Below are 27,192 nucleotides of genomic sequence, written 5' to 3'. Positions count from 1 at the left end.
AGCAAACTCAGTGGAAAGTTAGATTAAGATACTTGTCTATGGATTCTTCTCAACCAAGATTTCCCCCAAAACACAGGGCCTGAAAAAATATTGTTATATTATAAATACCCTTAGATAGACACAGTTATTTTACAAACTAAAAGTTTCTTATGATTCAAAAAGCAAAGAAGAAATATATTCCATTCATATGGAAAAGCATAAAACAGACTGAGAAGTTACTGAAAAATTGTTGACTTCTATAGAATCTTGTTTTAAAAATCATAACTTTCCTATGTGACTGAGCTGAAGAGTATTACGTTTGACTGAAAAGTTTGGCTTTGCTTTTTAAATTCATAAAGCATGAATGGCATACTGATAAAGTTACAGGCTTTTGTTTTAAATTTAACTTGTTTTTAGACCATCAGAGCAAAGCAGCTTTGAACTTCATCAAAGTCATTATGTTCAAAGATGAAATTCATGTTTTTGGCTGCACTATTTAGTTATGAGAAATAGCACTGCCTGGAACTCACAGCAAACTAAGCTCTTACTAATTATAGCACAACAGTTTAAGCTAATTAGTCTTTAGTGATTTTTCTTTTCAGATACAGCCAGCAACTCTGAGTTTCATCCTTGAAATTTTCTACATTTGTTTAATCTTTCTTCAAATTTATTTTCCCAAGCCTCAATGTGCTTTTAAATATTCTAATCTAAGAAAAGTGAAAAATGTGCTACCTCTTCCACTGGTAGAGGAAGGAGTAATCCTTCATAGGGGTAATATGGTCAATTTCCCATTTTACAGAAAGATTAGATAATGAACAGCGGTTTAAGAAGAAAAAGAAAAGGAAAAAAGGAACTCTGGGCTCAGGAGACGCACTGTCTTGCTTCTTTTTAAGAGAATGAGGCAGCATCATTTACAACCCAGTGCAATCCTTTTAATTTAGTGTATCTGCTCTGAGCATCTAGGTGAGAGGTTACTAACTGGTGACACCTAAGCTATGCCTTCAGACTTGTTCTGTTTGATGAAGACAGAATTGGCCCATGCAGTGATTTCATTAAAAAAAAAAATTAAGTTTAGTCTCTAACATTTAAAAAGTCAAGACATTTCATGTGCAGAATGATGGATTCTGGTTTATCTTGAAAAGTGATTAGCTTTGCTAACAGTGTTCCTGCATTTTCTCATTTGTTATTTCCTTCACTACACAAATACTGGGGGGGGTATCTAGTAAATTCCAGGCACTCTGTCAGGCTCTAGACAGAGCAGTGAAAAACACAGTCTTCCAATATAGTAAGGGAGATAAAAATAAAAAGATGTTCAATGTCATATAAGGATCAAGGATATGGTGAACATACAGAGGACTGAAAAGATTTGCTTCTCCCTTGTCTTTTTAGGAATTCACATTAAAACAGTGAACTGGATGAAGTGAGCAAATGAGCAAGCTGTACAGATCTGACAGAAACCCTGAGGTGAGGACATTCTTTGCATAGTAAGGAAGAACAAGGTTGGTAGGGCTGGATTCAAGGACATAGTAAGAAGTGGCAGGAGATCACATATGGGAAGCTGGATAGGGCTCTGGGGCCCAAGGTGATCAGTGAGATTATTCTAATGGAAAACCGCTGGGGCTTTGAGCAGAAGAGACTGATTTGACAAGTGTGGAATTACTCTGCTTCTTGGTTGGAGAAAAGAACATTGTGAGCAGCGGCAAGGGTTGGGGTGGGGATGGGTGGGTGGCCCGAGGAAGAGATAGGAAGTAGAAGGCTATGTGAGAAGGCTAATGCAGTATGCAAGGTGGGAGGTGGACAAGACTCGCATTCGAATGGTAGCAGGGCAGGGATGAGGACTGGTCAGCTGCTGGGTACACCTTGAAGGAAAACTAATAGAATGGAGTGATGAATAGATGTGGAATGTGAATATGAATAACGGAAAAAGAGCTCAAGGATGACTCAGCTTTTGGGCCTGAACAATGCAACAAACGTGTTTTGTTTTGTTTTATGGGCCATAAAATGAGTTTTTTTTTTTTTTAATTCAAGCATAATTAACATACAGTCCTATATTAGTTTTAGGTACACAATATAGTGATTCACAATTCTAGACATTATTCAATGCTTGTCACAATGGCAGGGAAGGAGAATCCTAAACTCACCTTATCTCTCCAATACGCCTAGGTAACAGCCACATCAGTGCTACTAATCCAGAAAATAAATATGTCTTTTATCAAAATGGTGAACACTGGAGAGGAGCAAGGTTACCAGGAAAATCAAGATTATAGTTTGGAAATACAACTGTGAGATGTTTACTGATATCCAGAGTAGCACTGGCAGGTGGTTATTTGAGCCACAAGTTTGGAGGAGAGGTCAAAGCTGGAAGTGTGGTTTTAGGAGTAAATAAATGACAAAAACTGGGGAACTGAGCAGTTAGCATCCCCTTTAGAAAAAAAACCATACCATCATCTCTGGCCCATTCTAGACCTTACTACCCCTCATTGCTTACACCAAGCTTATTTCTTCATTTACGTTATCTTCCTAAGTAACCAAAATGAATAGAAATATAAAAAAGCGTAAGAAATGGGAGAGGTATCTAGTTCTACAAACTGCCTTGCATTGTTGGTTAAAAAAAACAGTAAAAATTAAGTTGAATGCATAGCTGGGCAAAAAAAGTAAGCTGAGAAGCAGAGAAATTAATTCTAGAGCTTATGCTGGGGTTGCCAGGACAGTGGAATGAGGATGCGGGCAATGAGAGCATTAGACTTGGCAATCTGGGAGCTTAGGTTGAACTTCCCATGTGGAAACAGGAAATAAGGTTTGGGGCCTAGAAAGTGGCCATTTGGAAATAAGCTCTTTCATACACAGCTACACAAGTGCAGGGCTGTACTCACGGCTAAACCCCTTTCGTGGACCCAGGGAAAGGACTAGGTAGTTAGCTTGTCCTTCTCTCTCTCAATGGGGGAGGCTATGGGGGGGAGGGGTTTGCGGGGCTAAGATATTTCAACGAAGAATTCATGATGTGGGACCTACACCTCCCCCAGTGTGGGATTTCACATGCGGTTAACATAGAGTTGACCCTTATCATTTGTGAATTTCATATTTCTAAATTCATCTACTCCCTAAAATTTACTTGTCAAGCCCAAATCAGTATTCGTGGCACCTCTGCAGTCATTTGAAGACATGAGTGAAGTGGTGTAAAATTTGAGGCACGTCCTGTGCACAGTCTCAGCTGAGGGTGAACAAGCAAAGCTCTGCCTTCTTGTGTCAGCCTCCTCCTGGAAGCAAGCAGCCTTTTTTTCTGGATATTTAGTGCTACGGTTTTTGCGTTCATGCGCTTTTTGTTGACCTCCCTGCTTCAAACGGACCCCAAGCATAGTGCTGAAATCTATCTCGTGTTCTCATGCGTAAGGAAACTGTGCTGTGCTGCATGGAAAAAAATTGGTGTGTTAGAAAAGCTTTGTTCAAGCATGAGGAACAGAGTTCTGGACCGTGAGTTTAACGTTAATAAATCAACAATGTACATTACCTAAGATTCCTTTAAACAGAAACATACGTAAAACAAGGTTATGTATTGATTGGTTGATGATATTGTTATGACCAGAGGTTTGCAGGAACCTAACCCTGTATTTCCCTGAGGAGCAATGGTTTGATATTCGTTAATTCAGTGTTAACAGTGACTTTATAGAACAAAACTACCATAAATAGTGAAAATTGACTGTTTGTGTTGGGCTACATAGAACCAATATATTAAAATAAAATTGTTCCCAGGTTGGTTATATCCCTGAGGTTTGTGGCAACGTGAGGTTCCTGGCAAAAGCAATAAAAGCTCCTTAAACCAAGGCTAAGGAGAGTCTCACGTTGGTCTGGGTAAGTAAAAAAGATCATATGCACATCATGGGACACCTGGGTGGCTCAGCTGGTTAAGCGGCTGCCTCAGGCTCAGGTCTGTTCTCCCTCTCCTACTGTCCTTCTCCCACCCCTGTGCTTGTGCTCTCTTTCTTTCTCTCTCTCAAATAGGTAAATAAAATCTTTTAAAAAAGATCATATTCACATTAAAAAAATAAACAATATTTTTATATTCCCAACAGACCAACAAATCATAGGTTAACAATATCCTGAGCTAATAAAACATTATGAAAGAATATCTAAATGCTTAAGACTTTAAACAATTAAAATAATAAAGAAAAAATGAGGTTGCATGTCAAACCATCAGGAAAAACAAAATGCTCTGAATAGAGAACAGGAACATAAAAAAAAGAACCAGATAGAATGTCTAGACAGGGAAAATACAAACACTAGAATTAAAAAACTCAAAGGATAGTTTAATAGTAAATTAGGCAGAGATTAATTAGTGATATGCAGGCTAGAACTAAGTAGCTATGAACACTGCAAAGAGAGACAGGGATAGAAAACATGACAGGCAAGTTAATAGATATGTAGGAGAGAATGAGAAATTTCAAAATATATTCAAAAGGAAACCAGAAGGAGTAGAGTTGCCATGGGGATAAACAAAACTGGAAGATACCTGCTGAAAAATTTTCAGTTGCCATAAGACATGCATCCCAAGATTCAGGAATCATACCCTAGAATTGTGTAACAATGAAAACAACTGATCCCTGAACAGCACACGTTTTGTGCTGGGCACTGCTCCAGGTGCTTGACATACTTTAGCTCATGTAAACCCCACACCTGATGAAGGAAGTTCTACTGCTCATCTTCGCTGTACAGATGAAGAACCGGAAACACAAACAGGCTCAGGATTTGTCCAAAGTCACATAACTGGTAAGCAGTGGAGGTGGGATTCGAACCCACGCAGTCTGGCGCCAGTCTCAGAGCATCTGTAGCAGTACATTCTGCATTGAAATTATTTTTTGAAGAACATGGGCAAATAGACACACTTTCAGGCCAATGGGGAAAAGAGCAGACAAAATAGCACTGACCACCGACAGAAACATAACTAAATAGATTTCTAAAAGATACAGAACTCAAAGAAGAAAAACGAGCCCAGATACAAGAAAGAGGGCGCACAAAGGACATAGTGAACATGTGAGTACTTTGAAAAAAACACTTGATTGTGTGAAATAACAATAAGGATTCTAGAGAAAGCACAGAAATATCTGATTTCTCTCTTCCTCTGAGATATTACCCGAACCAGGACCTACTTTCAACGTAGAGGTATTTTTTGGAAGGCCCAAACTTGCAAAGACAGGAAAACAGAATAGTAAAGTGCAATACAATTGTAGAAGCCAGAAAGCAGAAATGATGCTTAACTGGTTTCGCATAATAGAGAAAGAGGACTTTTAGGCTCATAGTGGAGAAAAGCTTAGAAATGAGTTGATTTGTAGGTGGAATCTTCAAAATGCTTAGGAATGGAGGTAACAGGCACAACTGGAAAAGGAAATGAAGTGGAGGAGGTGGTAACGTAAGAATTTTAAGCAGCAGGTACCCAGATCACATGTCCTCCCCCTACAACCAACAAAGTTCCTTTCCACACCAGAGGAGAGGCTTATTGTCTAAAGGGGGTAAAACACATGGTGTCTTGACTAGACACTACTCGGCAGATCTCGTGATGCATATTGCGAGGAAACAGGTGGGTTAAATAAATACATGCATCCTGGACACTGCAATCCCTTAGGCCTCTTCTCCCACCAGGCTCCCAGAATACTAGTGGCAGCTATTGCCATCTAGGGGGAAAATCGGATTCTTTTCCCTCTGGGGAACCTGACCTACTTACCCAAAAGGGAAGAACTAAAAGCCCTGATAGTAAGGGGCTCCTAATGAAATGAGCGCTGTATTGTTAAGCTCATAGTAACAAGGTCCACCATGAAAATGGAGATTTCTGTTAAGGTGTTAGTTCCCCATACCTTAAGTCTGTGCAAACGACCAAAAATCACCAGATGTATGCAAAAAAAAATCTTATTTGAAAGATAAAAACTGACCAACATAAAATAGAAATGAAACTACCTGGGAAAAACACTTCATACAGGGTAAGAACATATAAAGAAAGAAAACCATCACTCATACCTTCATATTTTTTGAAAAAGATTACAATTATTAAACTAGAAAAAGAGGGAGGAAATTCAGGTACAAAAAGTCTCTTAAACTGCAAACGTAAGACAGCATGTATTAAAAACTCAGTGAAAGTGTTCAAAGACCTCCAGAACAGATTTCTTCAAGAAGATTAAACGAACGAACGATTTGATACATCTCCATATCTGAGAGGACACTGAGAAAGCTAGCCAAAATTTTGGATGACATAGTATAAAACCACAGAAAAATCAAGAAACTAAAAAAAAAAAAAATAAGATTACTAATTTGTGGGAAAAGAAAAATTATGCACAAAAGAAAGAAATGATTAGTAATTATACTTTGCTACAAAACTCAGCTCTGAATTATCATTTACAAAGTCAACATCATGTAAATACTGAATACTGACCAACTTCAAATTTTGATCTAATAAAATCATATGATAACATGCCCTAAGTTAACGCATATTCAAATATTAATCAACTGGCAATTAGCTTCTTCCCAGACCCCCAGTTTCAAACAAAAGCAGGTGAAATATTTATTCACTGTGTAGAGCTTTAGATGAGGACTGGCTTGACAACTGACTGGCTAAACTCGATCCAGTTAGAGTACAGTAAGTGGAATAAAGTATAGATTTCCCTATTTTTAATTCTGTGTTTTGTAAGACTTATGACTTTAAAAATGCTGTATTTCATAAACCTCTTAAAAAGGCAACCTCACATCGCTGTGGTGGCGGTATGAGACTGTTCTAGCATCAGATGTGATAGTCGAGTACTGCTTAAAACTAAAAAAAATCAGGAAGTAGCAATACAAGCAAATTGTTTATTAAAAAATGAGATAAATATCACAAGAGCCAAAGAGTTGAAAGTAGCTTCCTTTAGGAAAGGAGAAATAAGCAGGATATGGGCAAAAGCCTGAAGTTTTCCTTAAAAAACAAACAAAAAATATAAAAAAGCAAACAAAAAACTATGTGGAAGATTGTGTATGCTTATGTTATTTATTTCTTTTTTTTTTTTTTAAAGATTTTATTTATTTATTTGACAGAGATAGAGACAGCCAGCGAGAGGGGGAACACAAGCAGGGGTAATGGGAGAGGAAGAAGCAGGCTCATAGCGGAGGAGCCTGATGTGGGGCTCGATCCCAGAACGCCGGGATCACGCCCTGAGCCGAAGGCAGACGCTTAACCGCTGTGCCACCCAGGCGCCCCATGTTATTTATTTCTGATATGAAAGAAAAACTAGAAAAGAAAAGGAACAGGATCAGTAATGTCTAATTCATGGCATTAAAAATTTCAACAAAAATATTTGATAACAATAATACAGTATTCTGGAGAAAAGTAATATAGTTTAAAATACTGCAAAGTCCTCTATTGTTGGAGATATTGATTAACTGTAGACTTTGTTAAACATGCATACTGAAATTTCTAGGGCAATTACTAGAAAAAAAAAATAAGGTGTATAGCTTTCAATGTTACTGAGGGGGGAAGAAATTCTCAATCAGTCCAAACAAAGAGAAGGAAACAAAAAAAATCAAATACATTAATACAGCAATATTAATATATTAACACCTAAATTCTAAGCCAAACAATTTATTAGGGATAGTTGGTCAATTTATGTTAACCAAAAATATTCCTATTATAAATTTTTATACATCAATAATTCACTAAATACACAAAGCAAAAATACAGAAATTCTAGGATAAACAGCAATTTCTTATTGTATGAAGCTGATTGATTAGATAAAGCATCAGTAATGAGATATACAATTTCAGCAACACAATTAACAAGTTTAACCCAATGAACATATGGAGAACACTGCTCTGATCGATGGAGCACTAAGGCTAGAAATCAGTAACAAGGAGTGCCTGAGTGGCTCAGTCAGTTAAGCATCTGCCTTAGGCTCAGGTCATGATCCTGGGGTCCTGGGATCAAGCCCTATGTTGGGCTCCCAGCTCACTGGGGAGCCTGCTTCTCCCTCTGCCCATCTGTCCCCCAACCCCTGCTCATGCCTCTCTGGCGCTCAAGTGCTGTCCCTCGCAAATAAATAGTATCTTAAAAAAAAAAAAAATCAGTAACAAAAGATGACTAGAAAAACTTCATTATGTTTGGGAATTCAAAAACACATATCTGATAACTCACAGATCCAAGAGAAAATCATAATGAAATTATAACATTTGCAGAACTGGACCATAATAAACATGCTATATGTCAAAACCCTGGATGACAGCTAAAACTATGATTTCAGGAAAATTTAAAGCTACACGTATTTGTATTAGAACAGAAGAGTGGTAGGAAAAAACCATATAACTTAAGTGATTAAAAAAAGAAAAATGAAATAATCTAAGAAGTGGGAAAGAGCAATAAAAAGAAAATGAACGAAATACAAAGATTCAAAAGTGAACAGTAATGCCACATTCTGACAAGTTTGATTAAAAAGAGTACTGAAATAGTACTTAGAATGAAACAGGGAATGTACATACAGATAAAGCAGAGATAAGAATGATAATAAAAGGAAATGTTTTGATACAACTTTTTGCCAATGTATTAGAAAACATGAAAAAATGGATGAAATTCCTAGAAAAAACACAACTTTGCATAAAAAGACCATATGATTACTCCTAGAACTATTCAAAAGATTCACTCAATAGATAAATATTTCCTCAGTGAAAACTCCAAGCCCAGGTGGTTTTATTTGTAAGTTATACTTCTATTTATTTATTTATTTATTTATTTATTTATTTATTTATTTATTTGACAGAGAGAGAGAAAGCCAGCGAGAGAGGGAACCCAAGCAGGGGGAGTGGGAGAGAAAGAAGCAGGCTCCCAGTGGAGGAGCCTGATGTGGGGCTCGATCCCAGAACACCGGGATCACGCCCTGAGCCTAAGGCAGACGCTTAACGACTGCGCCACCCAGGAGCCCCTTAAGTTATACTTCTTATTCAAGGAAGAGATAATTCAAATATTTCTCAAATTTTTCTAGGTAATATAAAAATAAGAAATACTCTCCAGCACATTTTTAGAGGTGAACATAACTTTGATACTAAAGGCAAAGAAAGGATAGTATAAGAGAATATATAAAGAAAATCTCCTATATGAATATATATGCAAAAATGCAAAATAAAATACTGGCAAACACCTAACATCCAGTTATTTAAAAAAACTTACATAAAAGCCAAGATGAAACTAACCCAGGAATAGAATGTTGGTTAATATTAAAAATTGTTTACTACATTACAGTTTAAAGAAGAAAAACAACATGAATATCCCAGTAAAAGTAGGAAAAGCACTAAAAAGAATAGAGCATTCATGATAAAAACTAACCTGGAGAGGATCTGCCTTAACTTGATAGAGAGCATTTACAAAATCTATAGGACATATCATACCAAGTGGTGAAATGTCACTCTTAATTCATTTTCTTTAAAATCAAAAGATAGGAATATCCACCATCAAAGTACTTAACACTGTATTAGGCTAGAGAAAGTGCAGTCATATAAAAAGATATAAAAGATGCAAGGGTTGATAAGGAAACAAAAACTCTCATTATTTGCAGATAATATAATTCTCCAAACACGTCCAATGAAACCAAAGACAATGATCATACATTGCATTCTGGCTGGTTAAGAATGGACTCTTCAATCAACTGGGCTGCTAAGTTGACTTCCCATATTAGAATAAAATAAATGAGTCCTTCTATCTCACATGATATACAAAATCAATTCCCTATAATTAAAGACTTAAATATAAAGAGCGTAACATGAAACTTTTATAAGTACATTTAGGAGACTTCAGAATAAGTCTCTTCAGAATAAAGGAGAAAAAATTTTAAACAACTCATAAGAGAACATAAGTTATAAAGAAAAAGACTGATACTTTAATTCAAAATGAAGAACATTTGTTCATCATTTCACAGCATCAAGGGAAAAAGAACAAAACTAGCCACTAAAAAGAAGATGATTAATTGAAAGTGTACAAAGAACTCCTGCCTCCCCCCCCCAAAAAATCTAGATCACAGAAACATAAATGGTCACCAAACATAGAAAAGGAGCTTAACATCATTATAATCACAGAAATGCAAATTCAACCACAGTGAAATGCAATTTTATATTCACTAGATTTGCACAAATTAAAAAATCGAACAATAAGCACTGGCAAGGATGTAGCCAAGATACTCACAAACATAACGTCGAGGGGACAAAAATGTCATAGATGTATGCACACTGTATGATGCCGACGTATAAAAGTTTAAAAGATTAAAAAGGTAAAACAATTTAACACATTGTTTAGAAAAACACACATGTATATTCAAAGGATAAAAAACCCATTTAATTCAGAATAGGGAATACCTATTGAGAGGGGAAGCAAGTGAAAGAAATGTCAGGAGGGTGAGTTAGCAGGTAGGTTTAATTGAACTTCAAATGCTTTAAATCTTAAGTGGTGGCTACACAGACATTCTTTACAATTTCTCCAGTGCCACTTGCATGTGTAATATAATTCATGATTAAAAATATACTGCACCACAAAATGGCCAAAATAAAAACATTTTAATAAAGAATTACAAGAAATTCAGGAATAAGACAAATAAAACTAATTATTAATAAAGCAAAGATATCTAGGAATTTGGAGATACTATCCTAACCTGCTGTGATCAGAATTAAGAATTTGGAAAAATATTTTCAAATACTTTAAGCAGGTATCAAAAATTATACAATGTAACATAACAGCAAATAATTGAGAAAGCTTGCTAACTCAAACATTACATCACTTTACATATTTCTCCCTTTCATAGATTTCCTAACTGTTCCACAAATAATCTACTAGTAGGGGTTGAGACTGACTACAAAAAGCAGACTTTTAAAATTATGAATGGCCTTTTCACTTTGATTTTATTACAAACGCTATTTTCAAGCAACTTGAAAATTAAGATAAAATTTCTTTGCATTTTCACCAGCTTCAAAAGTGGTACCTTGACTATACTTTCATTTACTTATTTTTCCATGAAGCACATTTTAAATATTTTCTCCATGATAGATAGAAACGAAAAGTATTACTAAGCATGCAAACATAATCAAGAGAGGAGACATATAGTGAACAATTAGGACACTTTTCAGTATCAACATGTTACCATCCATTTGCCTGCAGCAAAGACAGTCAAAATTCCCGTGAAGTCATGAGCATCTTACCAGTACAAGAGTTTTGATCCTAATTCCTTCTTTAGTTAATATATCACGTCCCTTCAAGGCTGCCAAGTTAAAGCAGTGCTCTCTTATAACTGGTGATTTGAAATCTCTGATGTGTTAAATATCCCCCACTTCTTTTCCCAATGTCTTTGGTTTCTTTACCAGAAACCTAGATCTCAACTATATGAATTTAAAAATACATTTTTTACCTTTCCAATCTAATGTGGCATGAGGCTTAAGAATACCCAAAATTCCTTCTTGTAACTTTCCCAAAACACTTATGAATTGCCCCCACCCCTGCCAACTGCAAAAGCAAACCAAACCAAAGAATCTCACTGTCCATCAAAGACTGCTAAGCAATCTCATGCCCAAGTGTCAGGACCAGTAAAACTTGTGAGGCAGATGAAGACAGACGGGGGGGGGGGGGAACCCAAGGAACTAAATGGTACATCCTGGGTTTTCTTTATGAAAGACAGAATTCCCAGCGAAGGTCAAAAGATATTTCATCTCTCATTCACCACATGGATCCTGGCAAGGTGCATCCCAAGTAGGAAACTCAAGGACAGTGCCAAACAAACAAACAACGGACAATTTTTTCACAGTTTTTAGTAAGTGAATGAAGACTGAAAGGTCCAGTCACTCTAATGCAGGCCCATTTTTCAGGGATGGGTCTGCAGAGAGCAACAAGGGATAAGGTAATGTCTTCTTCTAAACTGAAGGGCAGGTTGCTTATTGCTTGCTATAAAAGAGGTGGGGTCTCTAAGCCCAGTGTTCCTCAGCTGTGGCTGTGGTGTCTACCCCAGCCGTATCTGATCACCTCTGTGGGACTTGAGGGCAAGGGCAACTAAAGCATGCTCCTTGCTGTGCTGTGCGTAATAAAGCTCTTTGTCACTGACCCAGGAACATGGTGTCTTCTGCTAGCATCCGTGAAACAGCAGCAGGCCAACTTATTAGCTTGTAAGCAGGATAAATAAAATCTCAGACTTAACAAATTTATCCCACTTTGCCTATAAAGTACTGGCTAGCAAGTAGGGGAAGACTGGAAGAGGCATGATATAATTTTAGAAGTATTTCCAAACAAGCCATACTCTCTATGAAGGACAGACAGAGGGAAAAGAAGTCTTTAAGTTAATTATACTTTTTCAGATATTACAAGGTATCAAGAACCTGTAATAGAAAAATACCACTGTATAAAAGGAATAATGTATTTGGTGAAAGACTCCTAAAATAGGGAGTTGAACTGGGAACTGTACAGTCTCCTACAGATCTGAGAAGAGAACCCAACCTCTTCATGTAGAGAAGCAAGCAGGGCCAGGGTAATCCCCTGACATCACCTGTTGATAAAGGTGGGCTTTGGATAAAATTTGCTTTAGAGTACATTGAAAATTTTAAGCATAAAAATGAAAACACCAAATGGGAGTAGGAAAAAGACTGCCTGTGGATCCAAAGGAGCATTTCAGAAAACTGACTATATCTTCAAAAGAAAACAAATAGATGTGGCCTCAGTGAATCAGGAACAGAAATTCATAGGAAAGAACAGCATGAGATAAAGAGTATTTCAAGAAATAGGACAAAAAAAAAAATCCAAGATACAGAGTATCAGTGCTTTTTTAAAATATAAATAAATCGCACATAAAGCTAAAAGATATAAAAGAAGGAAAATTTCCAGAACTGTGTACAAAATATGCAAGTATGATAAACTTATTTTTCATGTTCTAAGCAAAGTAAATTAAAAGAGAGCTAAACCTAGCTGTATGCTGGAAATATCCATGTTTTTAACCAAAGGGATGAAGAAGAAATGATCTCATATGCAACCAACATGTGAGACAAAACACAAACAAAAAAGGAGTTGGTGATGAGCTCCCAAGAAATAGAAGTGATTCTGACCCCAGACTTGTGTTCAGCAACACTAATTCCAGAAGGCAACAGAACACCACATTGGAATTCTTTGGCAGTTTGGGATCCAACCTTTGTACCAACCAAAAAGGTATCTTCATACTTAAGTCAATACAATGACATTCTTTAAAATCCAAGAGGATAAAACATAGTTATATTTTTAAAAGTAACTTATTAACTGTTAAATATTTAAAAATTGAGAAATCAAAAAATTAGAATGCAAGAATGGGAAGAGGTCTTGTGGCTGGCAATGCAACTAGGTAAAACATTGATATCTCATTGATTCTGGCAAAATTCTGGTTAAAAACAATATGTACATATAAAATTATTCATGAGAAAAATGTTATATGTATACTTATTATATATACACACACAAAAACATGCACAGATACATAATATCTAATACATATGTATGCTGTGTGTGTGTGTATGTGAAAATGGCATATGTGTGAAAATGGCATAACTAGAATTTAAATCAATGACCCTAAATATCACCAAGACAGCAAAGTATACAGTAAGGGGAAAAAAGAAACTGAACTTGTTTTAAAATGGAGAGACTCTGGAAAGATAATTTAGATTTAAAATTATGGTTACTAGAGAAGTATATACAAAACACCTTGGTAAACTTACAAGCAAACTTAAATTCGCATAATATAAATCTAACATCTAGCCTTCAAAATACCCAAGGAAGATAAAGCTTTAAATCAGAGAACCAGAAACACTGTTCACAGAGGAAAACACAGTGAAAACTATGGAAAGAGCAAGTAAGTATGAAAAACAGAGCATGCAGAAAATAGTATCAAAAGCAAAGCCAACCATTGTCATTATAAAAACAGAAAGCTAGAGAATAAGCCATGCATTAAATGACACCTCATCAATTTATTAATGGCTTGTGGCTGTGAAGGGAGAATACTACCACATTATAAGAACACATGCATTCCAATTTCAGAATTACTGAGGTATAAAGAACTAAGAGAAACCCCAGAACCAAGATAATCCTGATAATGCATTACATACAAAATATACAGCTAAAACAAGGGAAGAGAATCTAGTGAGAAGAAACAAAAAGTAAAAGGTAGTCAAAAGATATATCAGGAAGATAAAAACTAAATGAGGTCTCTGGTCCCTATTCTAAATTCCCTGGAGAAAGAATGTGATTTTCTTAGGTTGGGCCACGAGTTCACCCAGGCCCAATTAACACTGGTACAAAGTCGGCTTCCAGAGCCAGGTGTGAGTGAGGGTTGCCCCAAGGGTCACTGTGAGCTGGGTGAAACTGCAAGAGAGGTCAACAAGATGTCACATTCTTTTCTTTTTGATTGTCTTTGTTCCTTAAATATTTTCAGATTTGTCAAATTTAATTCTTTAATTTCAATGTTTTGTGAGAGCAAGGACCATGTCTGACAATTCTTTCATTTTCAAAATTTTTCAGTTCAAATACAGTTACAGAAGACACGGGGTAGCTACTCAATAAACATAATCGTAACTGGGTTCTTTTTCAGGATCCTTACAAAAATAGTAAAATGGAAAACACACCCACACATATTTTAAGCTCTGATTTGTACAGTACCTAGAGATCAAAACGATGGTATTGAGTCGTTCCTCAACCTCCTTATTCAATTAATAAAATCCACGTATTGTTTCTGAAATCCAAAATGACCACACAAACTCAGTTAATTTTTTTAAACGTTGAACTTGCTAGACATTGTGAACATAAACTTACAGGCAAACTGAAGCTTAGCTTCTCTGCTGACAATTGTTCCAAGTGAATTTGTTGCGAAACACTGGTAACTTCCTGTGTCCCAGTTTCTGTTGGGGTTAATAACCACGAGATTTCCTCCATTCAACTTATAACGATATTCCATACTCAGGTTAATATCACTTCCATTCAGCTGCCATCTGTAAAACAAATGTCAAGGTTTTTCCCCTCTTTGTATATTTAAGTTAAAAAAAACCCACATTATAAAATTCACTTTATTTATTTATTTATTTTTTTAAAGATTTTATTTATTTGACAGAGACAGCCAGCGAGAGAGGGAACACAAGCAGGGGGAGTGGGAGAGGAAGATGCAGGCTCATAGCGGAGGAGCCTGATGTGGGGCTCGATCCCATAACGTCAGGATCACGCCCTGAGCCAAAGGCAGACGCTTAACGGCTGCGCCACCCAGGCGCCCCTATAAAATTCACTTTAAACATCACCTCTCTTACAAATAAAAGGCAATAAATATATCATTCCATTGTGACGTATCTGAAGCTCAAACATGACCCATTTATCAGAAACAAAGGTTCAAGCATAGTAGAAAGCACAACAGAATAGCATCTAGAAGTTAAAGATTTTTCACTGTTTTCTGAAGAGGGGAGAATAATTTGTTGACTAGGGGGAAAATGAGACTTGGTCTGTAGCGGCAAAGATGAAGTAGAAAGTGGTGGTAATTACCTCATGTGCTTCAAGCCAATCTCATGTTGCCGATGAAGGGGGGGAAGAGCACACTTCTTTGATTTATTCAGACTGACTGAGCACATTTAATAAATTAATTGGATAAGTGCTCAACTATCCATTTCAATTTGTCTGGGTAAATACCCATCCCTGAGACACTCTCCAGTCTTCTCAGCCATCACCACGCTATTTACTAAATGGTACACTGCGGGAAAAGACCCTAAATGCCACCTAGGCGGTCTCACACAGTAAAGGCACTAACCCCAGAGCCATATCTATCAATGGGAAGCCAGAAGAAAAAAGGAAAAAGAAAAGATGCTGGTTTTTAAACAAGAGTTTTTAAACAGAAAAACCAGAGTTCTTTTTTAAAAGATTTATTTATTTGAGAGGGAGAAGAAGAGCGAGCAGGGGGAGGGGCAGAGGGAGAGAGAGAATCTCAAGCAGACTCTCTGCTGAATGTGGAACACGATGTGGGGCTCGATCTCACAATCCTGAGATCATGACCTGAACTGTATTGGAGGCTTAACTGACTGAGCCACCAAGGTGCCCCAGAAAAATCAGTTTTTAAACAATGAGTATACTTGCCACATCAAAGTAGACTTCACCTTTAAAAACTCAGAAATATCCCATAGTCTCCAGAACAAATCCATTGTATAAATTAGAGCCATCTACCTCTTAGAAGACTTAATTTTTATAGTAAAAAAGAAACCACTATCAGTTCTATAAATTTTTGTGTATTATAACAACGATCATCTCAGCTGCTCTTTGTAACTTTGAGAAGGTCTGTAATCTAATACTCATTTTATAGATGAGGATTTTGATAAAAAAGTTGAGTGAGATGTCAACTGTTCCCAAATACTTCATTGTTGGATCAGAAGTAGTCCTCATCTGAATTCTAGCTCACAGTCCTTTTATCATGTCATGTGCCATTTAAAAAATGTTGTATTAATATATAAAATATTTAACCTGAACATATTACATGCTCTAAAAGCAAATAAAGACATGAAATGTTAACATTATCACAAATAAAAGTATGAAAAGTTAAATGAAATATTAGCTGTGAAAATGTATAAATTTAGTATGGAAAAGTCTCATAAAGAATCATGAAATGTTTTATAAAACACAATTTGATACCATTCATATAAAGTTTTAAAACACATGAAAGTGATAAACCTCCACTTTAAAGTATTTTAAAGCTCTCCTAGAGAGAAAGTGGGGTAAGTTAAAGGGGGTAAATAATAGGAAATTCAGTTTTTTTGTTTTATTTCTTGAGGAGTGGTTATATGGATGCTGATCATTGCACTAGATTATATGTTTATATCATTTTCTGTATATGAATATTACATAATAGAGTTTTAATAATAGAAGCCATAGGGAATTAACAAATGTACCAGTTTAGCCCCACGTTTCAGTGAACTCTCAGGCAGGTGCACATGCAGACAAATACATGGGAAGACGTAGTCCCACACACGCTGGGCCTGAATAAAGAGGAAAGTAAAGCACAAGTGGGTGGGTTGAATTTTTAAGCTGAAATGGTTTGCCAGTTTCTGGGCAACTCTACGCTTGCAGTGGGAAAAACTTCTCTAAGCTCAAACCAGAAAAGATGTAGATAATCTCACATACTTTTGAATAGACTCTCATGACAAAGGGTACTGGTGTTTTTGTTACCTACAAAATACAGTTTGTACAGAAAAAAAGGATTTTAGCTCTAGAGTTAGAATGTTTATGGCCTGACTAAGCATGCCTGATGGCTTCATTTGAAAATTGTGCTTTTGTGTTTAGCTGATGAATAATAAAGGTATAGTGGCTATGCGGAAAATTGTAAAGATAAATAAAAATATGGAGAAGCACTTCTTCTTGCCTATTTAATAGCTGGAAAGATTTAAGAGATCATAACGTATGTGGGAGAATACTTTATTTCAGTAAGTGTCTAAGATCTAAAAGCTATCATCCCAAAGCTTTGACTAAACAACTAAAATGGAAAAAAATTTTTATGCATAAATGTTTCTTACTTCCTTTAGCTCAATCTTCATATAGACTGAATCCCTAGATTATTTCATTATGTGAAAAGGCAAAATCTACTCTCTTTTAAATGTTTTTGCTACACCAAAAGAGTGCTTTTGCTTTTGCAAACTCTTCAGAGCTAAGATTTACATGACATACCCGAAAGAATGTTAATTTTCTTTTAACAAGGTGATATAATTATTTCTCTTCTTAACACTATTCATCATTAACTGGACCTCATCCCGAGGTGATGTTAAATTTTTCAATCTCTTATTAAACATTAATTGTCTTTCCTCTTGTTGAAAGTATGTGAATTAAAAAGGCCTGTATTTATTTAAACTCTGAAATGTGTAAGGAATCTCTGGGTCTGAAATTCCAAAAATTATCATATCCTGAGAAAATAGTATACTTATGTTCCCAATGCAAAATATTCATATTTGGGCCTGATTTCTAAGTATTTCTGAGATTTTCCTCTGTACAAGAAACATTCAGGAAAACTGAAGGCAGACACACATACTCCTTTTACAGAGTATGTGTCCAATAAATCTACAAATTAGATGAATTTTCTTGGCAGTAAATTGTAATCAGCTGTTCAGAGTTCATGAACACAACATGTAGTCATAAAGTATTACAGGTGAATGACACATTTAGGCCATGAATTTGGGAAGCTTTTAGAAGTAGATACTATCTTTTAGTTTTGTACATTCACAATTCTTTGTAAAAAATGCAGATGTCCACTTTTATGAACAAAATGTGAAATTCATGAGAAACTCTAAAGTTTTGGAATGAAATCTTTTTGAAATGACAAAATTGTTTAAAAATTCATAAAAGTAACATTTGCATACCCAAATTCCATTCCAAAAGGCGTAATGCAGTGATCTGGAGCAAAAGAAGACAGCCCCATGGCTCTTGGGGCTGCAGACACAGTGTTTCAATCCTATAACATTTACATTGTGCTCTAGAAACAGACTAACCTTGTAGCTTTAGCTCAGTGGTAAATGTCACAAGATTAAGCACCTTTGTATAATCATCATGTTGTAACACTCTTGAATGATCTTATAAGTTCACTGCCAGCCTTCATTGTTCAAATGCTCATTCTACACAAATTAGGATTTGCTTTTAGAATCCACAAGTGAGAAATGATTTAATATTCACATTTCACAAATCTACTGATTCTCAGGCAATGAGCTCTCATCCCCTTGCGTTTCTTGGTGTGGAGGTTATATGTGAATTTGCCTCTGGGCCAATAAGTAGAACTTGGGAGCTGGAATGAGAAGTCCTGGGCTTCACATTCTGCTAGCCTTCCTGAGATAACATGCATTTGATCAATCCACTTCTCCTACAATCTCATCTGCATGCTCTCTACAACCGGGTGCTAGAATCTCCTCATTGGAGGGAGGCTGGGCAGGTGGAGTAAGGAAACTGGGCAAGCCCTGTTCAATGGAATGGCGGAAGTCTATGGCCAATTTCTCCCTCAACATTTTTTAATACAATTTCTTTAAAACATTGTGCATGCCCTTGAGGCAATAGGTTTTGAATTTTGAATATAACATAGGAGCTATTAAAATTGGCAGTTACTACTTTTTCATGATGAAAACTATACTTGTTACTCCTGGGAAATACACTAAATCATCAGTGACTGAGAGTATAAGAATCATGGCCTTCTAATACAAAGAACACACTATGTGTAAGAGTGTGGCTTTGTGTCTGCGTGTCTCTGTGTGTGTGCGAACATGGATTTATACAATGAGTTAAACCAGTATGAAAAGCCTAAACTTTCAGAGTTGAAAAGTGCTTTGAAAGCATGATCTCCAATGAACGATGACTGTTTCAGTCACTGCTGAGTTCCCACCATCAGCCATAATAGAAGGTGCACAGTAGGTGCTTATGGAATTTTCCCGAGTGGAGTAACCTAGCCATGACCATATGGTCATCCCTCACTGTAGTCATCTATATTAGCAATAAACATCTCAAAGATGAGCAAAGAATGCATATTTATTTTCATTTACCTTATTAGTTATGATTTATTTACATTACTAGTTATTACAGGAGATGGCAAGTCTTACAAAAACCTCACCAGCATGAACAGCAATCATGAATATTAGCATAGATTGATCCCGTCAGTATAATTTAAGGCACAGAGCCTGAAAGAGGGTCTTTCACTAGAACGTGATAACAAGGTTAGAGACTGTCACCCTTTGAAACTGAAACTAACAAAATCGAGCGACTTCAGGCAGTTTTCAAAATAATCCCCGGATATAATTTACCTCACAATTGATTATACAAAGGTGATGTTCTTCAGGACATCTACACTATCGCACCAAATCTGGTCACAGGAAAATGGAAAAATACGAACAATATGCTTGTGAAAAACAAATGTCACATGTTAGACTTCAACATAAAACAAAGTGAGAAGAACAAAACAATTTACTGAAATCTTTAGGGAGCGGGGCTAGGTTTGGGAAATAAGCCCGCACAAAACACTTGTTAAATCAACAGGCAATACTTTATTTGGGGTTTGACAGGAAAATTAGGAATTTAATCACAGAAGCAATTTGCGGTTTTAGATGCGGCTTTCAAGTTAATAAGCAAATGCATTTGTGTTCAAATGCAATGTTTGTTAATATGTTTACTGAAGTGATGAGAATAATTGCAGCCCTTGAAAGAATGAATGTTCGAATTTGCATATTCAATACTTTATCCAAAAATAACTAGTTAGGCTTCAGCAATAATTGCCAAAGATATAAATGAGTTAAACTGCAATGCTGTGTTTTTAAAAATTAAGTTTTTAAAATGTGTTTTATGACATAGATTCCCATTTCTCACTCATTGATAAATTTTAAGCATATATATTTAAGGAAAAAAAAACTACTGGGATCAAAAGCAACTCTTCAGTTTACAGAGTTATAGCCTGGTTCAAATTGATCAGTCATTGCCTTATCAGTCATTATTCCTACGAGAATTACAGAAGAGGTTTGCTGTTCTTGCCTTCTCTGCATCCGTTTTTGCTCTTTGTGGTAGCAGTGCCCTCTCACTTCCTTTGAAGAGGCTGCTCCTCACGTGACCTGGCCCGGCCACTCAAAACAATCCATGTCTCGGCCTCAGTGATTAGTTAAGAATACAAAGGGGACCCAACTGATTAAACTTGGTTTTGACCATTATGTGTTTTCCTTCCTCCTCATCCCACTTCAAAAACTCAAGAAGAACAAATGATGTAAATTAATTTTTACACTTCTATCTGTGATATCCAAAATCTATCTTCTACATTTTTCTTGGGTTATCGATTGCTCACACTACTAGCTATCTTTTTATTTCACGTTTTTTCTGACACCATTTGGAAATTTTGATGACACTAACAGGAAGGATGCCCCCTTTTTTTAGTTGCTTTGGGGAGGATATAAGTAAGCCTCATGTTCTTTGTCACTTCATGGGCGATCTGTCTTAAAAACGAGCCAAAAAAAGGAATCAATCCAAACTTGAGAATATGTTATGAAATATACTATTGATCACTTCTTACCCTCTGATCCTTCATGACATTCTTGACTCCTAAACACGATCTAATCCCAAATTTGCTTTGTTTTCCCCCATTAACTTCATTCTTTTTTTTTTTTTTTTTCATGCTCCACTTTAACAGGCACTATTTGCTAGGCATTGGAAGGTAAGGATGAGGAACAAACTGTCTTCACCTTTAAGGGAGTTCTAGCCTACCAAGGCAATCGCACATTTCATTTTGATAAGTTTTATCACACAGGTAGGCACAGGGTACAATGGGCAGCATCGGAGCACGGGAGCCAGCACAGAGGACATTAAAAGGCTTAATGAGAGGCTTCATGAGAGAGACAGTAATGCAGACAGAGGCTTCATGAGAGAGACAGTAATGCAGACAGAGGCTTCATGAGAGGGACAGTAATGCAGACAAATTCAAAATGCCCTGTAAGAGATGCTGTCTCCCTCTGCTTCTCTCAGGCACTATAGATATTCTTTACTTTTTAATGGTTAGCGATCATTCCAACCATGTGAACATTTCATTGCTCTTAGTGGCTGATGATGAGTATGGGGACCAGAACTCATCAGCCGGAGAAATCAGGATGCTAAAACTTGTTGCGCATGAACATAAAACACAGAGAATCAGGCCTACTGATCCAGCAGAAAGGATTCTATCTCTTTAAGGGCCAAGAGAATTTAGAAGAATAAAAACTCTTATTTGCCTTGAAGCAAGCATAAAAGTGAAATAATACTGACATCAGATCTTACATGGCAACAAGATACATGTAAGAGACAAACTGCATATAATAAAAAATTATAATTAAAATATATATCAGATATTACATAGAATATAAAGTATATTATACACGGTCCATATGCTATGTTCTGTATTGTACATGTAGAAAATACAGCATATACAAATATAGTACATATATAGAGCCACATATATTACTTTATGTGGTACAATGTACAGTATTATGTGGTATGTGTACATACATGTATACGTGACTATGTATATATAGACAATAAATGACCTCAGACTTGACTTCCTTACATTTTACTCTTTCAATAAATGGTGAGCAGAAATTAGTCTATTTTCCTTTTCTATCTTATACTGAATGCATTTAGTAGACTTTTGGTAAATTCTGTTATAGGGAACCATGACTAAAAAAGGGAGAAACTGTGCCAGGGGACATGATATTTTGCAACGATATTTAGTCCTTATAACCTGTATATTGATATTGTTCACACTGTACTTTATTAACATAGTTTACTTATCATATAGAGCTGGAAGAAAATAATGTTGTTATTTCCTTTTGAGGAGAATAAACAGAAGTGTGATGGTCTCAAGGGTCAGTCTAGAGCAGTGCCATCCAAAAGAACTTTCTGGAAGCATAAAAATGGTCATCGGTTCCTTCTAGTACAGCAGCTATTAGCTGCTGTATTACCACACATGCCTACTCAGCACTTGAAATAAGGCTGCCTAGGGGTGCCTGGGTGGCTCAGTTGGTTAAACATCTACCTTCAGCTCAGGTCATGATCTCAGGGTCCTGGGATCAAACCCCACGTTGGGCTCCCTGCTCAGCGGGGAGTATGCTTCTCCCTTTGCTCCTCCCCCCTCTCGTGCTCTCTCTCTCTCTCAAATCAATAAAATCTTTTTTAAAAAAAGCAAGCAAGCAGGCTGCCTTAATTGAGCAAATATATTTTTTATTTAACTGATCGAAATCTATAGGGCCAACTTCTGGCTACTGGCTACCATGTTGGACAACATAGCTCTTAAGTCTCAAGCTAAACTAAATGTTGAAAACGTAAAACCCATGTGGGCCACAGTCTACGCTAAGACTTATTTTCTTTGGCCTACATTACAACTAAAAAGAAAGGCAGAGTCAACACTAGAAGGAGAGAATCCAAAGAGAAAACACCTGAATTTGAAAGGATCTCTTGAAAAGCTTTTGTTACACTAGACTGGGATATCTGGATGGTAATCAGGAGCCAGTGCTGCTAAGTAGTCATGACCATTCAATAGGCTTGTGGCTGAGTGCTGGAGTTTCCAGTCATTTTTCACAGTATCTGTATGTTCTTAGGGCACACCCACCTCTTTTAGCTCTGTTACTTGCCTGGTCCCCAGAGGCATTTGCATATTTTAACCTGTCTAGCTCCACCAATACATGGTTCCTTTAAAGGCTGACTGACATCAGTAGAAGTGACCTGGGATCTTCTTATTTGGGGTCTTTCATCTGAACAAATGGTGAACATTTATAACCCCATGAAAGTCAGAGAAAGCCCCTCCCATTTAAAAAAGTTATTAATACTCCCTCAGGGTAATCTCTTTCAGCTTCATCGGCAATTACAATGAGAATGGATACTAATTAACCTTTAAATACAGGCTTTGGGGCTTAGGTGGGGAGATGCAAAAGAAAGAATAAAATTCTCAATTAAACCCTAACACAAGTAATTTCTCTTGAGAATTTCTGAACTTTTGGATTTCTACTATGACCAATTAAGAGTTCTTTTTACCCAATGGGATAACCAAGAAAAGATCTCCCATCAGACAGGTCCGTCTCAGTCTACAAGACAGGCTCGGGCTTACGAAGGGCATTCTTTTCCAACACTCTTACACTTTATTCCGAATCTTGGGAAACATATTTGGATTGTCTTTAACTTGTAATTTCACATGAACCAGTGATTTTCCTCCATGGTATCTATTTATCTATCTAGCTGCTTATATTTATACTTACAAAGAACCAAATGTTTCTCTGATTTCATGTAAAAAAGAAAACCCCCATTTTTATGTCTTCAATGTTATTCCATGCTTATACCATTTATCTGTAGTTTTTAAAAGATAGCAAAAAATACGAATAAGCAAGCATATTTTCTTCTGAAATATTTAAAGAATACTATGGAACATTACATGACTGACTATTAACATCCAAAGCTAGAAGGAAAAAAAAAAACAAACAGGCTGTAACTGATGGTATTGTCTAAATAGATGAGGTCATAATTACAACCTACATTGTTCTATACTCCCATTTACTCTACCGGCATAAATGCTTACACAGATAACATGAATAACAGAATTGTTATAGGGAAGCCTAATATTTTCACAACATAAAGAGGTTCCCTTGTGCTTTTTCAAGGTCTTGACTTCTAGTGACTAAAAACCTTTAGTTTAAGCGGAACTTTATATTGGTTACAAGTCTTAACTTTAGAAAATCTTTAGAGCTATAATGAAAGTGTCTGCTCTATTTGGCTACAAACCAAAGTACTTTAAAACAATACCTAGCATGTTAAATTTCTGCATTTATTAGACATAAAACAGATGAACCAATTTAAGTCACATATCTCCTAGTCTCATGTACAGATTTTGTTTCAATTGCAACATACAGCATCGCAGTCCACATTATAAAACATAAGAAACACTTTGTAAATGGCAGGACCTCTTCATCAACATTTTATACATGTTGTCAGTATGCTTAAAAACACACTCTCTGGCATTACAAGAAATACTCGATATATAAAGAAATGATTGCAACGAAAGACTATTTCTGGATTTCTGAGCTCAAGACTTCTTGCTATTTAATAAAATTTTACAAGCATAAACTCTTCATTTAGAAATATACTCCTGTTTGACAAAATCTTGTATCTAATGACAATTTTTCAGCTGAACCCATTTATCATCAAATTATTCATAAGATAAATGCTAGGAATACAACTTTTCTGACAGCAGAGAAACAGCCCACAGATGAGTCATTCATATGGACTCTTTTATCATATTACGGTCATATCTAAAAGGAGAATCTTCTGTTCCAGGGAGAAACAAATGGATGCATTTAGAAAATGTTAGAATGTCCTATGAAAATGCTGGGGGAAAATGTTGCTAGGATAACATCTTATTAAAGTTGATCTGTTCAACTTTTCCCCAGAGAGGAAAATATTTTCAGATGTTACTTCTGCTTATGTCTGATGAATTGAACTATTTGATAAAATACAGATTCTTGTTTTTTTTTTTTTTTAATCTTCTGTTATACTTTTCTTATTTCTATAGGGTGAGGAAGAGGCAGCGAGAAAACTTTTTATCACCTCTGTCAGTTCTAACCAGTAAGCTGGAATCATTGTTTATTTTGTTGCAAGTACACAGCAGGTGCTCAATAAGCATGTTTTGAATACTGTTGGAAGAGACTGATCTTGATTACTTTCCCGATGCAAAAATACAAAGGTCTACCTTTGAACCCAAGGATGACCCAGTTTAAGGAGGAATGTTGGCTTCTATTACTTACATGGATTAAGAAAACAATAGAAGTTCAATACCATCTACGTGACTACTCTAAACACTTAGAATTTTATTAATATAGGCTGAAGTATGCCTGTTCTGCAGGTTATAGAAAAGGTTTTGCCAAGAAACTAATACTGTAAACAGAGTTTTCGAGACAAATGCTCACAGTATTCAAAAGAGCATGTTGTTTTCAAGGTGCCTCAAGCACTTTTTCGTAGCCACTTATATGAAAGCAGCATATGCTCTTTATAAATAATTCATTTCTTCATTAAATTGGGTCACCTAAGCACACCTAAGTAAAAATTGTTAATCTTGTGTTCTTTAAAAAAGTAAATACCCATCCCATCCAAATAAGCTACCATCATCCCCCAAATGTTAATATTTTTATCTTAAGGTGATGGGAATTCAGATTTTTTTTCTTTTTTTTTCCTTATACCTTTCTGTATTGTTTGAAGGTTTTCAGTGAACAAGTATTACACATGTACTCTGAAAAATGCATACTTCTATATGCAAAAACCTACTAAATTAAATATAACTTCTCTCCAAGAATAATTAAAATGACTTTAGTAAGAATGTTATTTTATTCTTCTATACTTAATGAATCTTCAAACACATAGTAAAATGGTAAAGAAAGAAGTAAAAATGCTAAAAAATATTTTTTTAAAAACTATGATTTCTAAATACCTTTGGAACATCTGATTTTATCCCCACAATGGATATATATGCTTCCAATGACTACATTTAAACACATGTTTGTGCATTAAATTGCACTATAAATAAGTGAATACACACCATTTATTTAAGAGATTCTACCATGTCTCTTGTAAATCAAGAAGTGCTCTTGTAAAGTGAATAATCAATCAAATATATACAGATGGATCCAAATGTTTACGTATGAGATCTGTTGAACACAGCATACAACTACTGTTTCATGTATTCTTAGTGATGCCATGAATATACTGAAACAAACAAACAAAAAGCACAAATGCCACATTGTTATTTCTTAATTTGGATTTGCAAACTTGTCACTGTACCTGTAATGAGGTGAGGGGTTGCCTCTTGCTTCACAGTTTAAAGTTATTTTTTTATCCTCTGAACCCATGGGGAAAATGCTGTTGCTGGGCTCTCTGATAAACACTGGACCTTGCAAGAGAAGCTCACCTGTATGGGTGGGAGACATCCAAAAAAACAATCACAATAAGTGAAAGGTACTGTAAAAGCTGCATTCTAGAATCAAAGAAGAAAAACAAGCAACCAGTATCTGCTCTTAAAAATAAAGAAGAAAAAGCAAGTACTGCTTCCCTTATCCACGACGTGTGCTGCAGGCACTGCTTTGCTAATGAAAAATGAGTATTGAAAAACATTGCCATATTCATAAAATTCCTTAGAAGTATAAATAAAGCTGTACTAATTACTTTTTATAATATAAACTCTACCTAAGTTTTCACTGGTGAATATCCTATTGCAGAAGGTCTTTCTGTCATAAGGCTCCTTACAGAAGTAAAGTTGTGTTCAAGACTAGTTGAATATCTGATCATGATCTTTCTCATAAAATCTGCCACACATGCAGGTTGACAATATTCTTTTTCTGTTTTGGCCTCAAAACACTCAACATTTGGTGGTATTTCCACTTTATTACCAACCAAGTGAAGAGAAGGGTACAACCCTAAGGAAATGCCTTTTAAAAGGTTTTCTACTTTACTGAAGAAAACTCGAATATTGTCTGAGAATTTCCACATACACACAAAAACAAAAATCTGACTTTGTGCTATGAATTTAAAAAGGAAGGACATAATGCCGTCAACAACGCTTATACTACTTTAGTTGTACAGTCATTGCCAGAGCATTTCTGAAACCAAACAAATACACAGGGAAAAGAAAAAAGAAAACTCTTTACTCTCCTATCTTGGAATGCTCAGTAAAATGGGAGGAATTC

General features: G+C 36.0%; 1 protein-coding gene across 1 annotated transcript in view; it reads right to left on the bottom strand.

Annotated features, from left to right (window-relative positions):
- The window catches only part of CNTN3 (contactin 3), a 220,621-nt gene extending 194,248 nt beyond the window's left edge, over window positions 1-26,373 (bottom strand). Inside the window, exons 1-2 of the mRNA XM_008703149.2 lie at window positions 26,291-26,373; window positions 14,780-14,955 (exon numbers count right to left, since the gene is read on the bottom strand). Of these exons, the coding sequence (XP_008701371.2) occupies window positions 14,780-14,955; window positions 26,291-26,358 (244 nt within the window). The 5' untranslated portion in view covers window positions 26,359-26,373. The remainder of the gene's footprint in view (window positions 1-14,779; window positions 14,956-26,290) is intronic.
- Between the last annotated feature and the right edge of the window lie 819 nt (window positions 26,374-27,192).

This window comes from Ursus maritimus, unplaced genomic scaffold, assembly GCF_017311325.1.
Source record: "Ursus maritimus isolate PB19 unplaced genomic scaffold, ASM1731132v1 scaffold_14, whole genome shotgun sequence".
NCBI classification, from domain to species: Eukaryota; Metazoa; Chordata; class Mammalia; order Carnivora; family Ursidae; genus Ursus; species Ursus maritimus.
This window is presented reverse-complemented; position numbering and strand designations above follow the sequence as displayed.